This window comes from Anastrepha obliqua, chromosome 2 (genome assembly GCF_027943255.1).
Source record: "Anastrepha obliqua isolate idAnaObli1 chromosome 2, idAnaObli1_1.0, whole genome shotgun sequence".
NCBI classification, from domain to species: domain Eukaryota; kingdom Metazoa; phylum Arthropoda; class Insecta; order Diptera; family Tephritidae; genus Anastrepha; species Anastrepha obliqua.
Genome location: NC_072893.1, coordinates 82,639,180 through 82,662,063, shown reverse-complemented (window position 1 = coordinate 82,662,063; position 22,884 = coordinate 82,639,180). Strand labels below are relative to the sequence as shown.

At 34.3% G+C, this 22,884-nt stretch overlaps 1 protein-coding gene across 1 annotated transcript; it reads right to left on the bottom strand.

The window, feature by feature from the left end:
- Positions 1-12,140: 12,140 nt before the first annotated feature.
- LOC129238234 (uncharacterized) lies at positions 12,141-20,089 on the bottom strand. Its single transcript, XM_054873274.1, has 3 exons — positions 20,081-20,089; positions 17,409-17,762; positions 12,141-13,116 (listed from the first exon to the last, which is right to left on the bottom strand). The coding sequence occupies exons 1-3, from the start codon at positions 20,087-20,089 to the stop codon at positions 12,292-12,294; spliced, it is 1,188 nt and encodes a 395-aa protein (XP_054729249.1). The 3' UTR covers positions 12,141-12,291.
- Positions 20,090-22,884: the final 2,795 nt, after the last annotated feature.

The window sequence follows — 22,884 nt, the reverse complement described above, 5'->3', positions numbered from 1 at the left end:
ATAACAAAAAGTGTGCAAATCAGACGCAAAAAGCTGTTTCCAGCAATAATGGATTCTAAAGTAAGTAAATAAATAATTAGCAATTTTAAGTCTCCACAAATATGTTAGAGAAAAATGTAAACATTTACTGAACTCAAATCCGAGGCTTCAGTTAAAAAAAAAAATCAAAAAATGTGTTGTAATTAGCGGCAATATTTTTTTTTTATCGTAAATTGGTGGCTTGGAGTTTCCGACATTCCGCATTAACAGGACAAACCAAAATATACTAAAAAATGTATTTTAAACCCTTGAAATATGCCATTAAATATTTATTATATGCCCGAAAACTGGTTCTAAAATCCCTAAAAGCCTTAAAATATGCTTTCAAATTTCATATACAGTGCGTTTGAAAACTACAGAATAAGCATTTATTGACAAGTTTTTTTTTAAGAATTTTAATAAATTGTTTATCAAATTTAAATTTTAAAATTTGTGCAAATTTAAAAAGAAAAAGTCAAAAATTGTTTTTAAAAATTTTAAATTTGCTAAGCAGAATTTTTAGAAAGATATCGAGCATGCAGTGTTATAGCTCATTGAGTTCTGGATTAATATTTTGCAAGCTTGAAAGAGCTCAAAAAGTGATTTGTTTTTAAATTTGTTTACTAGCGGTTGAAAAATTTTGTGCAGAATAAGCTTTATGAAAACGCGCCGGATGTGCTCCTAATTTCATTTTCGTCACAGTGTTATCACATTGTTATCAGTAAAGGAGTTATTTATATGAATTTCAAATATAAAAACGAAATATTCATTTATTGCAAGCTATGCTAAAATCTTCTCTAAGTAATATAACTAAAATTTTATATTTTTTTGTTTACACATTTCATTAGCTGATAAAAGAACTTACTTCAAACTCGTTGCAAAAGCGTTTTTTTTTGGGATCGCTATTTATGAATTTGAAGTTGTGTTGGAAATTTAAAATTACTTCATTTGAAATTTGGTTTGTTTTTTTTTCTTGTTCACTCCACCTGGGAGCATAGGGCCTCGACAAGACTCAGTCATGCGTTGGTTTCGTTAATCCATTTGTTTTCTGACAGGGTAGGTGATTAGCCTGCCGCTAATTGAAATAAAGCACCAAAAATGTTAACTACCCGTATTTGCTTATATTATTTTATTATTAGTAACTTGTTACTCAATCCCTTGATACTTACAACTTGTGCGATTTCATTTTAAGTGATGCAATTATTTTAGACATTATCGTAAATTTTTCTGAAAATTGGTTTATTTGTTAGCTGGGGGAAAAAAAAAATAAAATAAAATAATAACTGAACAGAAAAATTAAAAAAAGTAATAATTTAATAATGCTGAACATTTTGTTCTAAATTCTTTTAATGTGAAATATCTTCGACTATTTTTAGAGTTTTGGCGGCCGCCGTAGCCGAATGGGTTGGTCCTTGATTACCATTCGGAATTCACAGAGAGAACGTAGGTTCGAATCTCGGTGAAACACCAAAATTAGGAAAAACATTTTTCTAATAGCAGTCGCCCCTCGGCAGGCAATGGCAAACCTACGAGTGTATTTCTGGCATGGAAAAGCTCCTCATAAAAAATATCTGCCGTTCGGAGTCAGTTTGAAACTGTAGGTCCCTCCATTTGTGGAACAACATCAAGACGCACACCACAAATAGGAGGAGGAGCTCGGCCAAACACCAAAAAAGGGTGTACGCGCCAATTATACATATATACATTTTTTGACAAAATGTTGAAGAACAAATTTTTTGGAAAACACTCCACTCAGACTTTTTCCGACTCTTTTTGTTAGTAGCTGAGGCTATACTCATCTATCTCCAAGTTATATTCAAATACATATAGCGAACAAGTGAAAAGTACCCTGTATCTGCTTACTAAAGTACGTAGGGCGCTTCAATCGTTTTGCAAACGAACGTAATGTACGAACACGTATGATAGCGCTTCTCTAGAGCTGTATTTGTACTGAAGGGGGTGTTTTTGAAGAATTAAAAAATTTTGTGTTTTTCAAATGGAATACTTTATAATAAAAAATCAAAACAAAAATGTGAAAATGTAAAAGAGCCCAAATATTTCACTTTAAAAAACTATACACCGAAATTTTCAACATTGAATAAATTTCAACATTATTAAATTTGGAAAAATGTACAACAATTCCCGAAATACTTATATTTCTTGAGATAGAGATGCTCATTTGCAACCAATTAAAATTTGCAATAAAAAAATTGTGTTCATCTATATAATATTTATGAGTCTCTAGAATTTTTTAGTAAAATACAAACCAAGGTAAAATGTACTGCAGCTTGATTTGATCAAGTTGTTGTTATTTTTCTAGGCGGCACATAAATGTCAAACAGTTGTTGAAGGGTTTTCATAAATTAAAGTAATATGAAAACGTAGAAGACTGACTAAATATGAAATACGCATTCGACCCAAACAAATTTGATGCATAAATATTGAACTTCATCGATCAAACGTAGAGCAAATTTTCATTCTGAATTCCTCATCAAATTGTTTTCAAACGCTTGACATTTGAGAAAGTGCATTGATATGAAACAATTCTCAAATAATTATCAAGCCAAAATGTTTGCTGGTTAACTGCAAGTGATGTTTTGTGCGTGTGTGTGTGGTTGCCAGCTGTATTAAATTTTCATCGAATTCATACGCATACTTCAATATTCATACTTGCTAAAACAAACAATTTTAAGCTGAATTTAACGCCCATGTTTATATTTCTCAGTTATTTATAATTAAAGGTATTTATTTATTTGTTTATTCTTAGTTAGTGTCTTAGTTATTTATGGGTAGAGATATAAAATTAATATTTACAGTCTTTTTTTAAGGATTATATCTACTTACTTTAGCCTTCTAAACCAAAATCCTTGCATTTGAATAAAATTATTTTTTTATTAATTTATATTTTAGGTATTTATATGTATAAGTATAATTCTCTTTAACTTAAATTGTAATTAGTAATTAACTACGAATATCTTTAAGATTATTGTAGTTAGCATTTAGTATGTACTTGTGTTGGTTTTCTATGCCTATTGCTGTAGTAGTTGAAATTTTTCACTTTGTATTTACTGTTGCGTAAGTTGAACTCGATTTGTGATAGAAAATATGCAAATGGTCAGTTGGCTTCGGTGATATAAACAGATGATATTGAAGTAAATATTAAAATAGAGTTAACTAAATTCTCTTTTCTCTTGACATCGAATGGCTTTAACGAAAGCGGCCAATAGAATGCGTTGTCCGTCTTAGGATCCCTTAGTTAGTTTGTATCAAAAACTCACATCAACCTTGACTAACAACGCTCTGCTTTTTCAAATGGCAGACATTTTAATTTTAATTGGAGTATCCAATAATAATGCGAATTTAATTTGCTTAAAACAGCCTTGCATTCTACAGAATAAATTCTACAGATTTTATACTGTGCAACGTGCCCTATACACTGAATACCCTTATTCATGTCAGCCCTTGCAGGTACGTGCATCAGCAGGTATGTGCATCAAGGCGTCATCGGTGTCCTAGTGCTCTAGAACTTAATGTTTTTAAAGCCTAAACAAATGTTTAGAGTACTCGAAATTACCATCAACTTTTTTTTTAACTATACGAAAATTCATAATATGACTTGTGCAGTATCGTGCGAATCCCCTAAATATAGTATTTGTGGTTTAAAGTTTAAGACATAGAACAATACGACACTTATGATCTTTTTGTGAGTACCCCAATAGAGTTCTTCTTCAAACTTCTTCAATGGTATCATCAAGAGCTATCTTCACTACAACCACGCAGAGTTTGTAAACACCCTGACAGCTATGAAGGTTATGAGGCGCTGCCTGAACTATACCGGGTTTTCAAAGAACTCTTGTACACATACTGGACTGGAACTCATTCTATAATTATTTTATTTTGGCTTTTAAATTAAATAGAAAACAAAAACGTTGTTAAAAAAGTTGAAGTCAATTTTGAGTGTTTGGCCGAGGGGCCTACAGTTTCAAGCCGATTCCGAACGGCAGATATTTCTTATGAGAAGCTTTTTCATGGCAGAAATACAATCAAAAGTTAGCCATTGCCTGCCGAGGGACGGCTGATATTAGAAAAAACGTTTTCTTAATTTTAGTGTTTCACCGAGATTCGAACCAACGTGCTCCGAATTCTGGATGGTAAATGGAAATGGCACCAACCCATTCGGCTACGGCGGCTGCCATAAAAACTACATTTCATAGCTTGCACGTATTGCCTTTTATATTAAAAAGAAAACAAAAATGTTCGTACATAACCGTAGTTGCTAAAGAAGTTAGAGTTAGTGCTGTGTTTTTGCTATAAAAAAGGAATTCTTCTGCATCCTATTCATAGTTTCGTAAGAAGTTACAAATCCCGAATTTTCAGTATTTTCCTGGATTTAAAAAATACATCTCTATGGAAAAGATTATTCTGGTTTCATTTCATACGTTTCGTAGAAGTTCCCAATTTTCGGGACCTTAAAAAATACATCCCTATAAAAATAGATTTCCCTGCCTCCATTTCATACGCTTGTTAAGAAACTGAAAATTCCGAACTAAGGGATTTTAAAAAATACATCCCTATAAAAATTGATTTTACTGCCTCCAATTCATCCGCTTCGTAAGAATTCAAAAGTCAGAATTTTCTGTTTTTTTGGGACTTTAAATACACGTCCCTAATGATATAATAGTTAACACGCTTCCAAAAATTAATCATCAGATATCGGACAAACTATTTCGCTGTTTGCATAAAATTACAAGGTCCGGGGAAATATTTTAATATGAATATCCATTTTGCTTCAAATTTCTCGATTTCCTAATATACATACAACTCGTGTTTATCTGCCCAGGCACACTGACCATTTGCTAAATTTTAACACATTTTCTATTGCATATTTGTAAGATAGTTTGTATGTATGAGTGTATGAGTGTCTTTAGTTTCGTTTGCCTGTAGCTATGCTCTCACCACTGCTGCTCAATAACCTTGAAATATTATATAATATTATATGATTTATACATATGTATTTATAATACACATGATTGTACACATGCGTATGTATGTATTTTATGTACTAATATCCTACGTACTAATTAGCTATACGTACGTGTATATGTATTTGTATGTTTGTCGCTACTGCTATGTTTTAATCAAATTTATGCATATCTAATATACGAATCTTGAATATCATCTCATGTTTACTACATGGTTCAATATTTATGAGTATGTATGTAGTGGTAATAGTTTCATGCACTTTTTCATTTCGTACTGTTAATGCTATCTATTTAACTATCCGAGATGAATTGCTTGAATGAATGAGCTGATTATTGTTCGCAATGACAAATTTAATGCGAATGCGGCTAAATGAGTTATTAAATGTCAATGAGAAGGAGAATGAGAATAAGAATATGTGAATTGCTGAATAAATGATTGAATGTTTCAATGAGTCTATGAATGAATGAGTGAGTGAATGAAAGCATTATAGGCATTGATTTTATTATATACAAGTAGGTGCATATGTATGTATGCACATATGTGTGCATGGATGTATGTTAGCATGAATGCAGATTCACTGAAAGAGCGTTTAAATGCCGTTAAAGCGTAAATAGACATACGAATACACATTTAATCATGCAACGCTTGAATGAGTGGTGATGAGTGAGTGAATAATTATATGAGCTGAATGGAGAATCTGTATGAGTAACTATAAATACATATACATATATATGATTGCATGTAAATGCTATAAATACTATCTATGTAATTGTACGAACATGAAGCAATATATTAGTAAAAAAGCAAAGGTGAATGCATGTATGTATGTTTGCATGTATGCATGTATGCGTATATGTATATGCAAAAATCGCTGAGTGAACAAATGATTTTCAAGAGTGCTGCATGTATCATCGAATTGATGTGCCACAGTATTTGAAGAAAAAAAAAATGGTTTTATATGCATACGAAATTGTGTAAATGAATGCAACATTTGGATGAAAGCCTCATAACAATGTTAGTCCTTCAATACTTTTTAAACTTTGCAGTAAGTAACACACAGAAATTTTGCTTCAAAGCCCAATTCTACTTCAATCAACTTTTGTTGCTTGCTTTCTTGCTCATCTGCTTCTATGTATGTAAATCCTCTGCGTAGAGGTAAGGGCTTGATGAATTGACTGGGTTTTGGTGGTGCATTAGATTTTTGTGCTTTACTATATTTGTGATTGGTTGTGCAATTCATTTGGAGGCAAGTTATTTCAGGCAAGCAGTTGGTTGGATAGGTTTGAGTACAGAAATGCAGGCGAAAATATATTTTAGATTTTGGAATTATGTAGAGCGTTTGCTTATTGTGGCAACGTTTTTAGATACTATTTTTAACTAAAAAAAGTATTTAAAAGTGATGAACATACTACTTCTTTTTTTTAATGAACATTCGAATTTCGAAAGATGCATTTCTCAGTTAGAAAGTACTTACTTCCAATATCCAGTCAACTACTTGCCTCAGTGTGTTGTTTAACTGGAAGCGAATGGGGTGTTGTTATTTGCTGCAGCTTAGTGCAATAATTTGGCAAATTTTAATTATTCTAGCATTAATATATTTTTTGTTTTTAATTTTAGCTCACTAATTGCATCTTCAGTTTTTTTGTTTTTGTTTTTAATTTCATTTAAACATTTCCTAATTTATTTTCTCATATAATTTTGTCTTATTTAGCCGAAACATTCCAATTACTTTACAATTTTTTTTTCTAATTCTTATTTACTCTTTTTTCATGCATAGAAATTAATTCAGAAAAAAGCAAAATACATTTAAAGCAAAAGAAAAGCATCCAGAAAAAACTTAACTAAGCAGCGTTTCCGCATTTTCCGCACCGCATACCAACAAAAAATCCGAAAATTATCCTCAGCTTTTATTGGCCTGTGTGGAAAGTGCTTCGTCGCTTTATTCACACATTACATACATACAATTGTTGTTTGTTTGTTTTTAATAAGGAATATCGACGTGCTCATTTGTTGTTGTTTTCGTATATTTTTTGTTTTGATTTTTGCTTAAATTTTGTTGTTGATTTGTGTTTTCGTGGTTGCTTTGCAAAAAACATGCCACACTTCTGTAGAGGAAGCATTGTATTTGTTGTTGTTGTTCTTTGTTGTTCTTGTTGTGTTTTTTGCACTAGCCGAAACACAAATTTACATCAATTTTACACACACATTTAATGTACAAATATACGCGTATTTATGTAATTTTAACTTTTTTTATTTTTTTCTAATGCAATTACGGTTAAATTTCGAATTTTGCTTTAAATTTTTTGTAGATTTTTAAATTCTTTTTTTTTTGTTTTTCCTTATAATTTATATGCCTAAAGTTTTGAGTTTCATGCCAAAATTTCTTTCTCGTATGTATTAAAACCTGGGCGTATGGGGTAAACGGCAGCGGTGGCTCAGTGACGGACGGTGAGCAACTGCAGTGGAACGCAAAATGCAGGGTATGAACACCAACTGATAAAATTATTTGTTTTGCGAGCATTAGGAAATCTACGTACATATGCACTAGGCTAAAGCTCAATTGTAGTAAATTTGTATTCTAAGTTGCTACAGCTTTTCAGCAGTACTTCACAATTTTTTAAAGGGCTTCAAAGTCTCTCTTTGATCCAAGTGTTCAAATTTTTATTAGGACTTGTTATAACAATATAATTATAATAATTATATTAATCGAGTGCTTTGTGCGGTCTGAAACTTTACAGGCTTCCTACAAAAATCCTAGTTCGCTGAAGGAAACTTAAAAATGCAGTCTTATTACGACTAAGATTTAGCATCTCTCAAGTGCCGATTTTTTCACAGGCGAAAAGTACTGTTGGCGAAAATCTTTTCGTTAACACTCCTTACACACTTCCCTAGCGCGCTTAGCACCTTTTGCTAATGTACTCGCTTATATTGCTCATACGCCCTGTCGACCTTCGCACGCTTTCTATCTGTTATTTATTTTTATGCACTACAAGTATACACTGAATTTACTCGATTTACAATTTGTGCGCAATTCTCAAGATATAACTGAACCCTACCACACCATCCTTAACAGCGCCACCGATTCTCGCTTACCTCCCGCGTCGCTTGGTAAATGTACACAATTTTGTAAGTCACGTAAGCTTTGTTTGTCTTTTATTTAATTTTTTTTTGCTGCACACCAATACACATATATAAAAATGTTGCTGTTGAATTCCTTCTGCGTTATTCTTTACAATTTTCGCTAAAAAATTCGCTTAGTTTTGATTTTGCGCCTTTCTTGAAAAATAAATAATAAATAATTTTTTTTTCTTCTAATGCTGAGCTTTTGTTTCATTTTTAGTTTTCTTCTGGAAGATTCCAATTATTTGCGTTTATCAAAATGTACAAAATTGGAGGGTGAGAGAGGGAAGTGTATTGGATGGTGCATAGGAAGTGCGGGTGTGGGTATACGTGTGTGTCTGGAAGAAAACTGTAGGGTTTTTCTATGTGGTTAAATACTTTTAAGCTTTTTAAAATATTCAAAACTGTATTGTATCTTTTTTTTTTGTTTTTGTGAGAAAAGAAGCATCAAAGCCGAAGTAAATTTTTGTTTTAAGAGCAAAGCAAATATCTAATAGCGAATTGAGCAATTAAGTTTACCACTACTATTTTAATTTAATACCTTTACATACACGCTACTTAATTTAAACCTATCTCTTAGTTTGCTTTAATTTTTATGCTATTCGTTTGATTGCACATTCTAATTTATTAGTTATTAGAAAAAAAGGCAGTTGGTTGTTTGGTGAAAGGTAATTCCATGTCTAGTGATCCAAGTATTTGGTCATTCTCGTCAATTTTCCTAAAAATTGATTTATTTAGAGCCGTAAGTACACGAGTAGTTCAAAGAAAACTGAAAAAAGTTGTTGAAAAATGTAATAATTTTTAAATTTATTTAATGTTCAAAAATATGGTAGGAATCATTCAAATATTATAAATTTTTGGTCCTTTTTAATATGCATAGAAATTTTTGTAGCATAAAAATTACTTTAAAAATAAAAGAAAATTTTTTAAATAAGTTGTATTTTTTATTAAAAAAAAGTTTGGAAACATATTTTTTCTAATTTTTGAAAAACAAATTTACTTTAAAAATATTTTTTTAATTTAAGTTGTATTTTTTATTAAATAATAATATAAATATATTTTTTTCTAACTTTTGAAAAACAAATGGAACATATGAAAGTACTAACAATCGCAACTTCATTACGATGGTGATCAAAGCTGAACAGTCAGCATCTTTCTACGCACGGCTAATAAGAAGTGGTTGCTGCAAAGGCCGTTTTTATCTGTTGCACCTGTTTGGAAACTTAAGGTAGTTTCGGATGCGAAGATACCTGGTCACGTTAATCTCATTTTGCTCTTCGCGAAAACTGGATTGGTTGTGAACTAGAACATGCAATAATTATTAGCCTATACGCAGCAGAAGATACAGTATGCGGCAAGCTACTTCATAGTAACAAAACATTTTGTCCAAACTTCTATTCTACATTTATTTTTCAAATTTTCATAATTTTATTTTAAATAAAAACTTAATCCATTCTACCAACGAATAAATCAAAATCTTTGAGCAATATTTTTAAAAATTCGAAAAAATGTGAACAAAAATTTCAAAACTTCTTAATCAGGTTTAAAAAAATTTAATTTATACATTTGATGAACACGGCTCTGCCAACTTCCGTCCTGGATCCATTTTGATTTCAGACCTTGTAATTTTTTGTTTTGGGGCAGCTTTTCCATGGCAGAAATATACCCAGAGCACTGGTCGATACTAGAAGCATTTTTTTCTATCGTTTTATGTTTCTACAGTGAATGCGTGACCAACCGAATGGTAGTTGAACACAAATCCACTTGGCTACAGCGGCCGCTGTTAGAATTGTATATACAAGGTGAAGCCCAAAATAAACAAGACTGGCGTCATAAAAATGTTTTTGATAGCGCCATCTTTTTAACGAGTGAGTGCGTTACATCCCGGTAACACGTTTACCGAAACATCTGAATTGATGAAAAAAGTTAATGGCGATGATTGTCTATCTCGTGCCAGAGTTCATGAGTAGTTTACACGTTTCTGAAATGGTTTTGAGGACATAAATGAAGATGAACATGCGGGCCCAAAATCAGTAATCACCGAAATCTCCATCGAAATTGTTCCTAAATTTATCAAAAATGAACCCAAATCATCGTTGAAATTCATGGAATCGGAATTGAATATCTCGAAAACATCGATTTGTCGCGTTTTAACTGATTGTTTGGGCTAACGAACGGTCTGCGCACATTTCTTGCCGCGCAAGTTAACTGGGGACCAAAAATTGTTCAGAATTCAACAATCGAAAGACCTCATTAAAGAGACGAGAAAAGATGAGAACTTCCTTTACAACATGGTAACTGGTGATGAAACGTTGTTTTTGCAACATGAATCTGAAACAAAGCGTCAAAGTGCCGACTCGAAGGCCTGAGACGAGTCACCACCCAAAAAATCACGTTTGGAGAAGTCAAAAATCAAGTCGATGCCCATTTGTTTTTACGATTCCAAGGGAGTTGTCCCCAAGGAGTTCGTGCCAATGGGACAAACCGTCAATACAATTTTCTACCATATGGCATTCGTCGAATTCGCCTTGAATACCGCGAAGGAGGAAGCTGGCGCTTATTGCATGCACCATTTCATCGATTCACTCTTTTGACTGATTTTTTGACAAGAAATATCATTTTAACCATTAATAACTCACCATATTTGCCTGAAATGGCTCCTTGTGACTTCTACCTATTCGGTAAATTACATTTGGCTATGTAAGGAAAACGTTTTGCGTCCGTAGAGACCATCCAGCAGGCTTGCACCGACATCCTGAAGGACATTCCCGTCAATGACCTGAAACACTTTTGTAAAGCTCTTAGATCGCGTAGACCAGTATATCGAGGCCAAAGGGACTATTTTAAATAAATAAACTCGAAGTTAACAGAATAAAGCTCCTGTCGTTTTTTTTTTAGCTCAGTTTTATTTATTTTAGACTTCACCTTGAATACATAATTGGTGCGTACAGTTTTTGTTGGCTGTTTGGCCCAGTTACTCTCTCAATTGAACTGTGCGCGTTTTGATTTTGTTTCACAAATGGGATTTTGTAAGTCTAATTTTTACCCATTTCCACCTTGTTGGATAGTAATGTTTCCTGAAGAGGCTATTCTTGACTTTGTAAGTGTTTTAGCTCACTGAATATGAATCTTTAGAAAATAGTTGACTACTCGGTAATTTTTTTTTTCTTCAACTTTTATGTCTTACTCAGCATTTTCACAATGAATTTGTTTTCTCCTTGACTTAGTGGAATCTTTCACTGTAATTCAAACACCAACTGCTTGCATATTAAATATTTGAAAATTAACATTTTTTACACAATTTGCCTTAAACTTTCTAATTTCCAACTCGACAACTCACAAAACTTGGCTTTGCCTATGTCTCATGCACATTTTCCATATTCACACCCACAGAGCTGTCAGTTGGAATTTCTAGTAATTAAACTTGCACAAGCACATTCAAATTATCAAATGCACATACACACACACGCGCGCGCACACACACACATACAGAGCAATCATATAATTGCTTAATTGTAGCAAATTCAAACGTAAATGAATGCAATCAACTGACTGTATATAATGAATTATGCAATTTTACATTATTCTACTAAATACTACGTATGTATATGAGTGCCTTAGCTGGAGGCAAAATTTTAGCTTGGCATCACACAAATGTATAATTTTGCATGCAACGAATGATTATTTAGAATGAATATTGATTTTTAGCCCAAATGCTAATATGCTTTAGAGTGCAAGTGTACTCGCATTTTGTTTGTTTGTTTGTATAGCTAAATATGTTTACTTAAATGTAGGTATGTCTATCGAAAGGTAGTTGCCGCAAATGTGGCATGAAAAGAGAACATCTATTTGTTAATTATATTATTAGTTTGCCGCCAACTTACTGCATTTAGTAGCTTAATTTACATATTAGTTGTATTCTTATTTAATTGTTGCTTAAATTACTAAAGGTAATATTTTTTTGTTCTTAGCCACTCTTACTCTTCTTATTCTTATTTTCTTTTTTAATATCGTTTTCTTTTCTTTAATTTTCTTTGCGTAGTGTGTGTTACTTAATTCCTGTCTCAATCAATTTAGTTTGAACACTTCATTACTCATGCGCCCCAATTTGCCCATTTTGTGGCCGACTGACTGGCGCCTCTCACACATTTTGCACTCATCTACACTCACTTACACTTTGAGCGCATTTCTCGAGCAAATCGCTGGATTACTACACACCTCTTCCACACCGCGCTCACATTCCTCCTCCTCCTCATCGCTACCACGTTGATAAGCTAGCGACGTCGCACCTTGCGCACTCCCACCACAATCACTTCTTCCGCTCTCCATGGCTTTTCGTGCCGCCGCTTTGTTGTTAGCGCGCGCAGCTAACATGGCCGGCGGCATTGACACAACAACCGCATGCACCCCATCATCGATTATTAGCATATCTTTCTCGGCCAAACGATGTCGTTGCACCGAACACCTATACGCAAGCAGCATCATAGTGATCATGAAGGTGGCAGCGATTAGGCCAAAGAGCAGCGGCTTCTCGAAATCAGAGAAAGCAGCAATGGTGAATACGTCAAGGTTGGGTTTCTGTAGTGGTTCAATGGCGCTGATATCACTATTCTTGGCATGCCAGTTGAAAATGAAATTCGTGTGCTGATTCAGAGTTTCTGCTGACTGATCCTGATCGTCGTCGTGTTCGTCGTATGGCAGTACTGCAGCATTCTCGACTTCAGCAACATAGCCGCGTTGATGTGCAGATAGAGCGGAGTTATCGTCATTGTTACTATTCTGGACGTGTTCAAGTGCATTGTTGGCGATTTGTTGTGGTAGTTGTTGTTCGTTTTTGAATGATTTGTAGATTTTGTTGATTACGGTTGTTGTGGAAGTTGCCATAGCATCGGCATCGGGCGACTGTGTTCTATGTTGAGCAGTATGTTCGTGTGCATTCACCGCTTCCGAGGTGTCAATGCTCAGCGGCAGGGAGCGTGACATGAAACCGGTGAGCTTAAAGAAAAAATAAATTGAACGAAACGCGAAATATTAGATAATGTTTTATTAGAAATCAAATCAATCGAATATTCGGGATATTCTCAATGGATGGCACGAAAATAACCTTATCGAACGGGTACTAGCTGGGTGATGAAAATAATATTTTCAGCCTACTTAGTTAAAAGGTTTTTGTGGTCCTCATCATATACTTGTTCTACTAATTTGTGCCCCTGCGATGTTTTACCATGTATACCCCATTGCAAAATTATAAGCACAACAATATATTTTTATATGAAAACAAAAACGAAACCACGGTTTCAAACTTTGCACAAAATGTGCCAAAAAATAACCAAATTTAAAAAAAAAATCAAAACTTAAACTTAAACTTTTAAGCAGAATATTTGGAATTTCTCTGCATGTGCAATTTTAAAGCCTATTAAACTTTACAATAACAAAGTGAATGTTTTCAGAGACTACAAAATGCCTTTGATTTTTACCAATTTTTTGGTTGGCAGCCCTCTTCCTATTAAAATATTCCAGCATGCATTTCAAAAAAATTCTGGTTAAAAAGATGAAAGGTTTGATGAAATTCAAAAATATGTTGAACAACGCTGGGAACTTTGCGTTATATGGGTTTTGTTGCAGTAAGAACTATGTTCATCAGCTGGGCCTCTATTATTTCAATACTTCTCTCAAATCCATTAATATGCCGAGAGAACTTGCGCGGATAAAGCACCCTATTCATAGCATCAGATATCATTTGTTTTCTGATATTTTGTATATAGTTTGGCCTCTTAACCAAAAAATATTAATACAAAAATGTTATGAATCTACATTTTTTCTTTGAAGCTTCTCCTTAAATATTTTTGTTTTTTCGAGTTTATGAGTAGGTCGATTTGTGGGGAGGCAAAAAAATCGCCCATTGCTCTGTGAAAATCATATAAGAAACTTTGCCGAAGGAACCATACCTCTAAAACGAGTTCTGATGTCCCCCAATTTGGGTCGAACTTTTAGTGTCTTTTGTGGGGAGGCAAAAAAATCGCCTATTGCTCTGTGAAAATCATATTCTAGGGATCAAAATAAGAAACTTTTCCGAAGGAACCATACCTCTAAAACGAATTCTGATGTCACCCAATTTGGGTCGAACTTTTAGTGTCTTTTGTGGGGAGGTAAAAAAATCGCCCATTGCTCTGTGAAAATCATATTCTAGGGATCAAAATAAGAAACTTTGCCGAAGGAACCATACCTCTAAACGAATTCTGATGCCCCCCAATTTGGGTCGAACTTTTTAGTTTCTTTTCTCATGTAAAGGCCAAAAATGGTGATATTTTGAAATGATTGTATGGGGAACCCCCCAGGGGAGTTCCAGGGGGTGTGCCACTGGCATGGGTGGATCGGCCGTCCAAAGTTAGTGGGGGTCGTTCATACATTTGGACTCGATTGGAGCACTCTAAATGAGTCAAGGTGGGATTTTTCGTTCGCCCCAATTTGGGGGACATCAGAATTCGTTTTAGAGGTATGGTTCTTTCGGCAAAGTTTCTTATTTTGATCCCTAGAATACGATTTTCACAGAGCAATGAGCGATTTTTAAATCGACCCGCCCTAATGTATATGTATGCCCATATCTTAAGCCACGCTTAACTGATTAAGATAACTAATAGTCAAATGCGCATTTCAAGTCTCCTTCGCCCCTTTAAATTTTTTAAGTTCATTTGTATGCGTACTTAGTCAAGCTGAAATCCGGGCACTGGGTTCAGCTACAACAGTTTCTAAGCTGGTGGAAAAAAGCAGGAAATCCTTCCTACCTTCAGCGAAAACCGCAACGTTACCTTAATCTGGGTCTTGGGATTTTGGAATATTGAAGAAAAAGCAGGCGAACTGGCAAGAGGAGGATCTTCCATGAATATACTTCTTGTACAATCGGTATTCACAATACTGGGCGCAATTAAGAATGCATCGTCTCAAAATACCTTCGAATTGCAGATTGTAGATGGAGAGGTCAGACGGGATGAACAGTTAGCGGAATGTTATGGCCCACCTACAATCACAAACAGACGTCAACATTGATAAATATAAAACGAAGGGATGCCTGCAGACTTACGGCAGTGCTAACTGGCTTCTTGCCTATAACAGAGCAAGCAGCCAAAATGGGTATTCTCACCTTCCTGCCCTCTACTTCTTCTATTAATGCCCTGCCCTATGAAAGGCGGGGCTGTTAACCCTTGGTAAAACGCTTTTTAAGAACTGGCTGGTATAGACGTACATAAACAACCTTACAACGTTTCTCAATCGCACAGACTGGATACAGTCGTGAAGTGATAACCTGTATGCGTAGTAAGTAGCGATGACGTGGCAACAAAATGGTGCGAAATTGTTAATTGGATTCTTAGAGATTCTCCGCTTCAACCAACCACATACGTGTACTTTGTATCAAAAAATATTAATTAAAAAAGGAAAAATTAGAGTTGTCAAACTTCTGCTTGCTGCTATTTAAATGAGGAAAAGGTGTTTAAAAGCTTTCTTTCCTCTTAATTACTTTCTGCTTGTTGGTATTAAAATGAGGAGAAGGTTTTCAAATCATAAATTAATGGCCATTTTTATTAGTACCAATAACCAGTTCAGCTCGGCTTAAAATATTTACATATACCGCCCTTTAATTTTAATCTTCATTATTTTTATATAATGAAGACGACGTAAATCCAATTATGCAGAAATTAAAAAAAAATCTACAGAATTTCGATCTTAATTCCTTTTTAATTTTCCTTTAGAATTTCTTTGCTGGTATGCAGTTTTATAGCAAATTCTGATACAACAAAGAGCAACTTTGAAGTTGCTGGCAAATTTTGTTGGTCTTATATATATATATATTTTCTTTATTGACGGTTTTGCGCATTTTCTTTATATAAAAAAAACCTCATTGATTTTTAACAGATCTCCGTGGTTTGGAGATCGAGTTGCATAAAGGAGAACAGTTCCAGTTCAAATAAACTTGTCTTTATTGCCTAATATTACTTATTATATTCTTTGGCAGAAAATTTTACTGCATAAAAAACTAATTGATTCAAAACTTTTTCAAATCGGCTCCAACTGGTGTATTTGTGCTGAAAAATGTCAAGTTTTGTTTTTGAAAGAGTCAGGATTACATGTCACCAAAAGATGATAGATTTACAAGGTTTAAGCTTGAACTCCGAGTGTACTTCAACAGAGTGTGGAACAACATCAAGACGGACACCACAAATAGGAGGAGGAGCTCGGCCAAACACCCAAAAAGCGTGTACGCGCTAATTATATATATATATATAGAAGCTTGAACTTTGGTGAAAAAGAAAATTGTGAGGGGAACTTCGGCTACTACGTCACTTGGGAGCTTTGTCAGCCGAATTCTCCGTGATCATTTTATATATATTCACGCACTCGTCCAATCAGTCGTTGTTTAGACCGCAACGAAGTGCTATTGGTTGATTTTTTCCAACACAATCTCAATTTTTTTAAACATATCTCAAATGACGTTAGCCTATCAGCTGACTCTGTAAAATAAAACAAGTTTCTTTTGTTATTTGGATCCCATGCGTACGTACATTTATACACAAAGTGCGGTTAGTAACTTAACAGAGCCTTATTGACAAATCCTGATAATTTATGTGTTTTTTTATTTGTAATATTGTTCCTATATAAAAACGTAGCTCATTATGTATGCTGCAAAACCAAATAAGTGCAAGTTTCAAAAATTATGAAAATTACAAAAAAGATTCAACAAATTTGTATCAAAATGTTCAACTCCTTAACCAGAATCTTTAGAAAATTTCAGGGTATGCAGTTTTATAGCCCATTAAAATTTGGTATGTTTGCTTTATTTTCGTATCCGGAAGATTTGGAGTAAAAAATTGAGGGTATGCTAACTAGGCCTATGAGATAATAAGTCCATAGCAAAACTATCTGAAACAATAATGGACCCGGATAAATGAAGGATTACCAAAAAAATGTTTGTATAATGATTTCTGTGCTTTTTCAACTGTGTAGCAACCTACCTAATTGGAAAATTTACGCATTCTACTACACATATTGCCAATGCTATGTTGAGTATATGGGATAAAAAAGAGATAACCATTTACATAAATTAAGCGAAGGCATTGAAAGTCAGTTGATTTTCGCTTCAAACAAGACTTTCGACCTAAGAGAAAGCTAGATTTAAGGTAATCTTCACTAAATACTTCAACATTTCTTATTTAACGGACGCTTGCAGTTCTCCCTTTGAATAAAGACACTCGCTACAATCTCTACTCAAAGACACTTTACTAAGTACTCACCTTATTTTTGCATGTCACTTTGACGCGATACTTGGTGTCCGGCCACAATGATAGTTGTACATTCGATGACTCTGTCAAGAGGTTACCCATTAAACCGCCACCGGAAACCTCCCAGCTGATAAGACACTGATTGGGCGTATTTAACGCTTCCCAGGCGATATCAACAAGTACCAATGAATCCTGTTGCAACATGGAAACTGTGCGCAGTGACCAAGTTTCCTGAATAGATTTATTAATTTTAGGCGATTGCTGAGATTGCTGTTGCTGTTGCAGCTGGTGTCTTTCAATCGCTGGAGATGTTATAGGTGATGTTGTTGTTGTAGAAGTGGAAGGTAAAGCACAATTCAAGTAGCACTGCAAATTAAAATAAGATAATATTTTTGTTTAAAAATTTCTTTGCCATTTTACGTTAATAAATTGAAAGCGTTAATTGAAATGTTAAGTACATTTTATACATGCAGACACACATAGGTGTACATATATGTACGCATAAATATGCATATAAGTATTTGTTATTTGTTGCCAAAGATCTTTGTATATAGACCTGTGTTCAAAGTAATCGACTATCCTAATAGGGAAGTTTTGACAATTTATTTATTTATTTTAATGTTTATTTTAATTATTTATGTTTTTTTTCAAAGTAATACAGTTTATTTTGCAACCGAAACTATATAGATAAAAACTTTAAACTTTGCGCAAAATGAAAATAAAAATTAAAACATTTTTATTAAACTTTCAAATTTTTTTCAGAATAAAAAATAAATTTGGGTATGCAGTTTCGGGGTTGAGCAAATTCTTCTTTTTTCATATAAGGAATACCCGAAATTTATTTCATATTCCATATCTCCTTATATCCATATGTATTTGTATGTATATTAGGATGGGTTAAAAGAAGTTGCGAAAGTCCACACCGGTTAACAACATTGCCACAGCATAAAAAGATTTTTGTTTCATTCTTGCAAACACCGCACAAATGATTTTTTTCCTAAAACTTAGTTATTTGTTGTCCGAAAGATCAAAATTCAAAAAAGATATGTCAATATCCTAGCCTTGTAGAGCTCCACATTTGGTTTTAATGCTGTTTTGAGGCCGGGAGTTCTTTTTTCTATGTTGCGTTAATTACATAGAGTTATACCCAGCTAAGTTATCCCTTTTGTTTAGTCAAACCCAAACTTAAACTCCATTTATTAAAGTTTTTACTTTTAAATTGTTTTGCCAAATTCATAAGCAAAAAATTTATAACCGAAACTTTTCAAGCAAACTTTGAATGAATTTCGAGTACTGGAGTAGGATAAAATAGAAACCTACACATGGGTAACTGATCCAATTCAATGGAAATAAATTCCTCGCTAAAAACAACATTCCAACGCAATATAGAAATCCTCAAGACGGGAATAATACATGTCGTAACCAAGCCACAGTCAAAAAAACATTTCCGCGATTTTTGGAAGGATGAAACATTTTTTTTTATGGCGCCGAAATTCTCTTAATACAGAGTTGAATTTTTGTATGTATATTTATTTTTATTTACAATTTCAAGTTATATACTTTGTTTTTATTTATTTATTTAGTTAAAGGAGTAACAATTTTTAATTGAGCCCGTCGGAGGCAGGGTTTGGGATTGCAAAGTTAGAGGCTTAGTAGATCAGTAAAGTTTGAGTGGAGTAAAACTTCATATATAATTCTCGCAAAGAGTTAAAGTTTTAACATGGTCTGTCTAATAATTCTATTATCAGCTATGTTGTTGAGTATATTTGAAAGTTTAAGATTAAGATAAACTCTAGTTCAAGTGTCTTCCTATCCTGGGCAGGTTTCGGGAAGGTATGTTGCCGTGTTGTCGCTTGAGTTGCAGAAAGGGCAGTCTTTTTAGGCGTCTAACTATCTTGAGGCTCTGAGAAGACATGTGTGTAGGATATAAGGCTTTGATACCAGTAGGGTTGTGGTTTTTGTAGTAGTGTTGGTAATTATTCGATTGACTATTGTACATTTCCTGAAGGGATTCTTCTATAACTTTCCGGATATCTTTATTGGAGCCCCGTTTTCATTGATATGTTGGACGTATTCATTGGAGGAGGTGGACTCTTTGGGAAATCTTGAATCTAGAAAATACGTGATAAAAAGCGTTTTTGGATTCAAGCCTGGCGTGACAACTGGAATGTGTGCCAATATCGCGCTGATTTGGCATTAAGTTTGAGAATTAGTTCAACGCAACGTTTTATGGTGGACGGATTGCGGATATTTTTAGATTATTGCATCGCTGAATTCACCTGTACAAGTAAGACTCTGTTTCTACAGTGAAGAAATTTGGGTAGCAGTAATAGTGTTTTGCGCTTGACTCTGTGAGATACATGCGGTATTCCGGCGTTCGCAGGAATAACTTTTGTTGGCGAGGTCGGGAACGGGCAGATACACTTTTTCTAGCTGCCGCATGGTAATGTACAATATAATTTTTAAGGAATAATGCTGATAGCAGCAAAATCTTTAGTCTTTGTTTTTCTTCAGTTTCATGTTTTTCATTATGTTTATTTGTGTACACTTGCGCGTACACATCAGCCTGCTGATGGGTCCCACAGATAGCTGGAATTTTTCGGAGTAGATTATCACAGTGCTTTCTGCAAATTTTACTACAAACAACATTAGTTGCAGCTTTATATTACTTTTCGATAGCTTACTGTTTCCATTTTCGAATGACACAAAAACACATATGTTTGTATGTAAGTGTATGTGTATGTATGCACAAATGCTTCCATTCCTTCTGCCAACATTTCACTTTGCAACTTATTCGTTCAACTATTTAAGTGTAGCTGGCTGACTGCCTGACTGGCTGGCTGATGCCTTGTCGGCACTGACTGCCGTTCACTCGCACGTAATTAATCACGTTCTGACAATAATGAGTTGAAATGTTATTTTCTTAGTGCAAAAAGTTGAACAAGTGAAAAACAAATGCTAACAAAAACATTTGATGTGAACTTTTTTTGCATCACAGCAACAGAAACAGCAGTTGTGGATGGATACGAGGTGGGGTTGTTAAATAATGAGACTGGCCCTGCTATGGAAGAACTACGCATGCGCCAAATCACCATCAAGTTTCTAGCATGAAATCTTCTCTTTCGGCTGTTGTAGAACATGCTTCTTTATTGCCTTACGAATGTATTCGAATGTCAAGAATCAGAGCTGTGCTTTTGTTTCGTCAAAAAAAATATTAAAATGTTTAACACAGTTCAATAAACATTATTTTTTTTTTGGGAACACAAGGAAAAATTTACGAGTATATGCACGTGGAACTATAGATTTCGTATAAAATTTTTTTTATTTTCTTATTACCTAAATTTCCTCAATAATTCAAGTTCCAAGAGACTAAATTTTAATAAATAGTCTTAAATACTTATGCCCATTCTATGATGTTAATTTGAATAGCAAGCAAAAGATGATACAAACAGAAAATAAACAAATTATTTTTTACTTTTAAATTTCTCACTCCATGCTCTTTTTTCGGATGTTTTTAAGAGCTTGCGGACTTAAAACGATAACACAAACATAAATATTGTTGGAATGTCCAATTTTTGACTACTTTTCCACTAAATCTGAATAATAAACCTTAATGAGTCCAATCAGCAAAACTGCCACGCAAAAGATGGCTATTTGACTTGAATTCTTTCACGAGCTGTATTTTATAGGCACATATGCCAAGGTATTTACGAAAAATTTTCCACGTAGTCGACGGACAAAGACTAGCAAGTTGAGAATGACAGCGAATTGACATATCAGCATCTTCTTAAACACTTTGCTCTATGAACTTCCCGAGGAATTTTATTTTTTTCAAAGTAAATATGGAAACGCTATTCTGGTGTTAAGCGATTCACGATCACTTGCCAAACCTTACCGAACAGAAAAATCTGTATTGCCATTCTCTGCTGTCAAACTAAAGTTATCAATATCGATAGTTCTCATTCAGCTAAGAAACACCTGATTTAAAAAAATTTGGTGCATTTGTTACATGGATCATCAGGAGAAAAAATTATAAAAAACCAGCGAGATTTTTCAGCGACTTCAATTTTGCATGACTCTAATTTAATAAGCTTCAAAACTGCATATTCAAAATATATCTAGAAATTGTAAATAAAAACCATGGAATTGGTGTGAAGAGTTTTTGGAATTTTTATAATTTTTGTATAAAATTTCGAAATGGAACCTAGATGGTTTTTGATAGACAGTGAACAATACTTTTAAAAAAAAAAAAAACAAATTAAGAACATAAAACACATGTGGAAAATGGCCGAAACTAATCAAAATGTTGAAGTGATATCGCTTGTCGAGGGCTGTATGCTTAACTCTTAAGTCCACTATTTATCAGGTCACTCCATAAGTTCGTGCGTATTTTATCCATAATCTCACTTTTACATACAAAAAATTATTTTTGCATTTTTTTGCATACAAAAAATTATTCACGGAATATAACGGAACTATTTACAGGGTTGGCCATATTAAACTGACCCATTGAGTAACCCTATAACTTTTTACTGTAATTTCAGATCAGCTAATGACATACCGCGTTGGAAGCGTCAGTCGAAGGAGATTTATACCATGAAACAGTACACCCCAATAGAACGCGCTGAAATTGTTCAGCTGTACATTCAAAATTCCTTCTCGATTGTAAAAACGCAACGTGCGTGGAGAAAAAAAAATAAAGTGAAAAGTGCGCCGTCAAAGAACGCAATCAAGCAAATGCACAAAAGATTTTTGTCTTCCGGCACTGTGGCTAATACCCGACGTCCAAATAAAAAGCGGCCAAGACGATCTAACGAAAATATCGCGGCCGTACGAGCCAGTATCGAGTCATCGCCGCGAACGGCAGGTAATCGTCGTTCTGCTCAGTTGGACATCCCTCGGACCACTCTACGACGTATCATTCGTTTGGATTTGGGGATATTCCCGTACAAAATACAACTAAATCAACAACTGTTGCCGGCCGATAAGCCTCGTCGCTTAGAATATGCCAATTTTGTCGTCCGAATGGCCCAAACTGATGAGGATTTTTGGCATCAAATCATTATGAGTGATGAGGCCCATTTCTCCTTGAACGGAACCGTAAATAAGCAAAATTGCCATTTCTACGCCACTGAAAACCCTCAAATTATTGAAGAGGTACCTCTCCACGACCAAAAAGTTACAGTCTGGTGTGGCATTTGCGCTGATATGGTCATTGGGCCGTTCTTCTTTGAAAATGGTCAACACCAACCATTGACCGTCAATCAAGAGCGTTATCGGGCCATGATAACCGATTTTGTGATGCCGATTGTTCGTGAAAATGGTATGGAGCACTTCTGGTTTCAGCAAGATGGCGCACCACCACACACAGCACGAGCCACCGTCAACTTATTGAAGACTTTGTTCCCTGGCCGTTTGATATCAAAAAGCGGCGATTTTGACTGGCCGCCACGATCACCGGATTTGACGCCACCGGACTTTTTTCTTT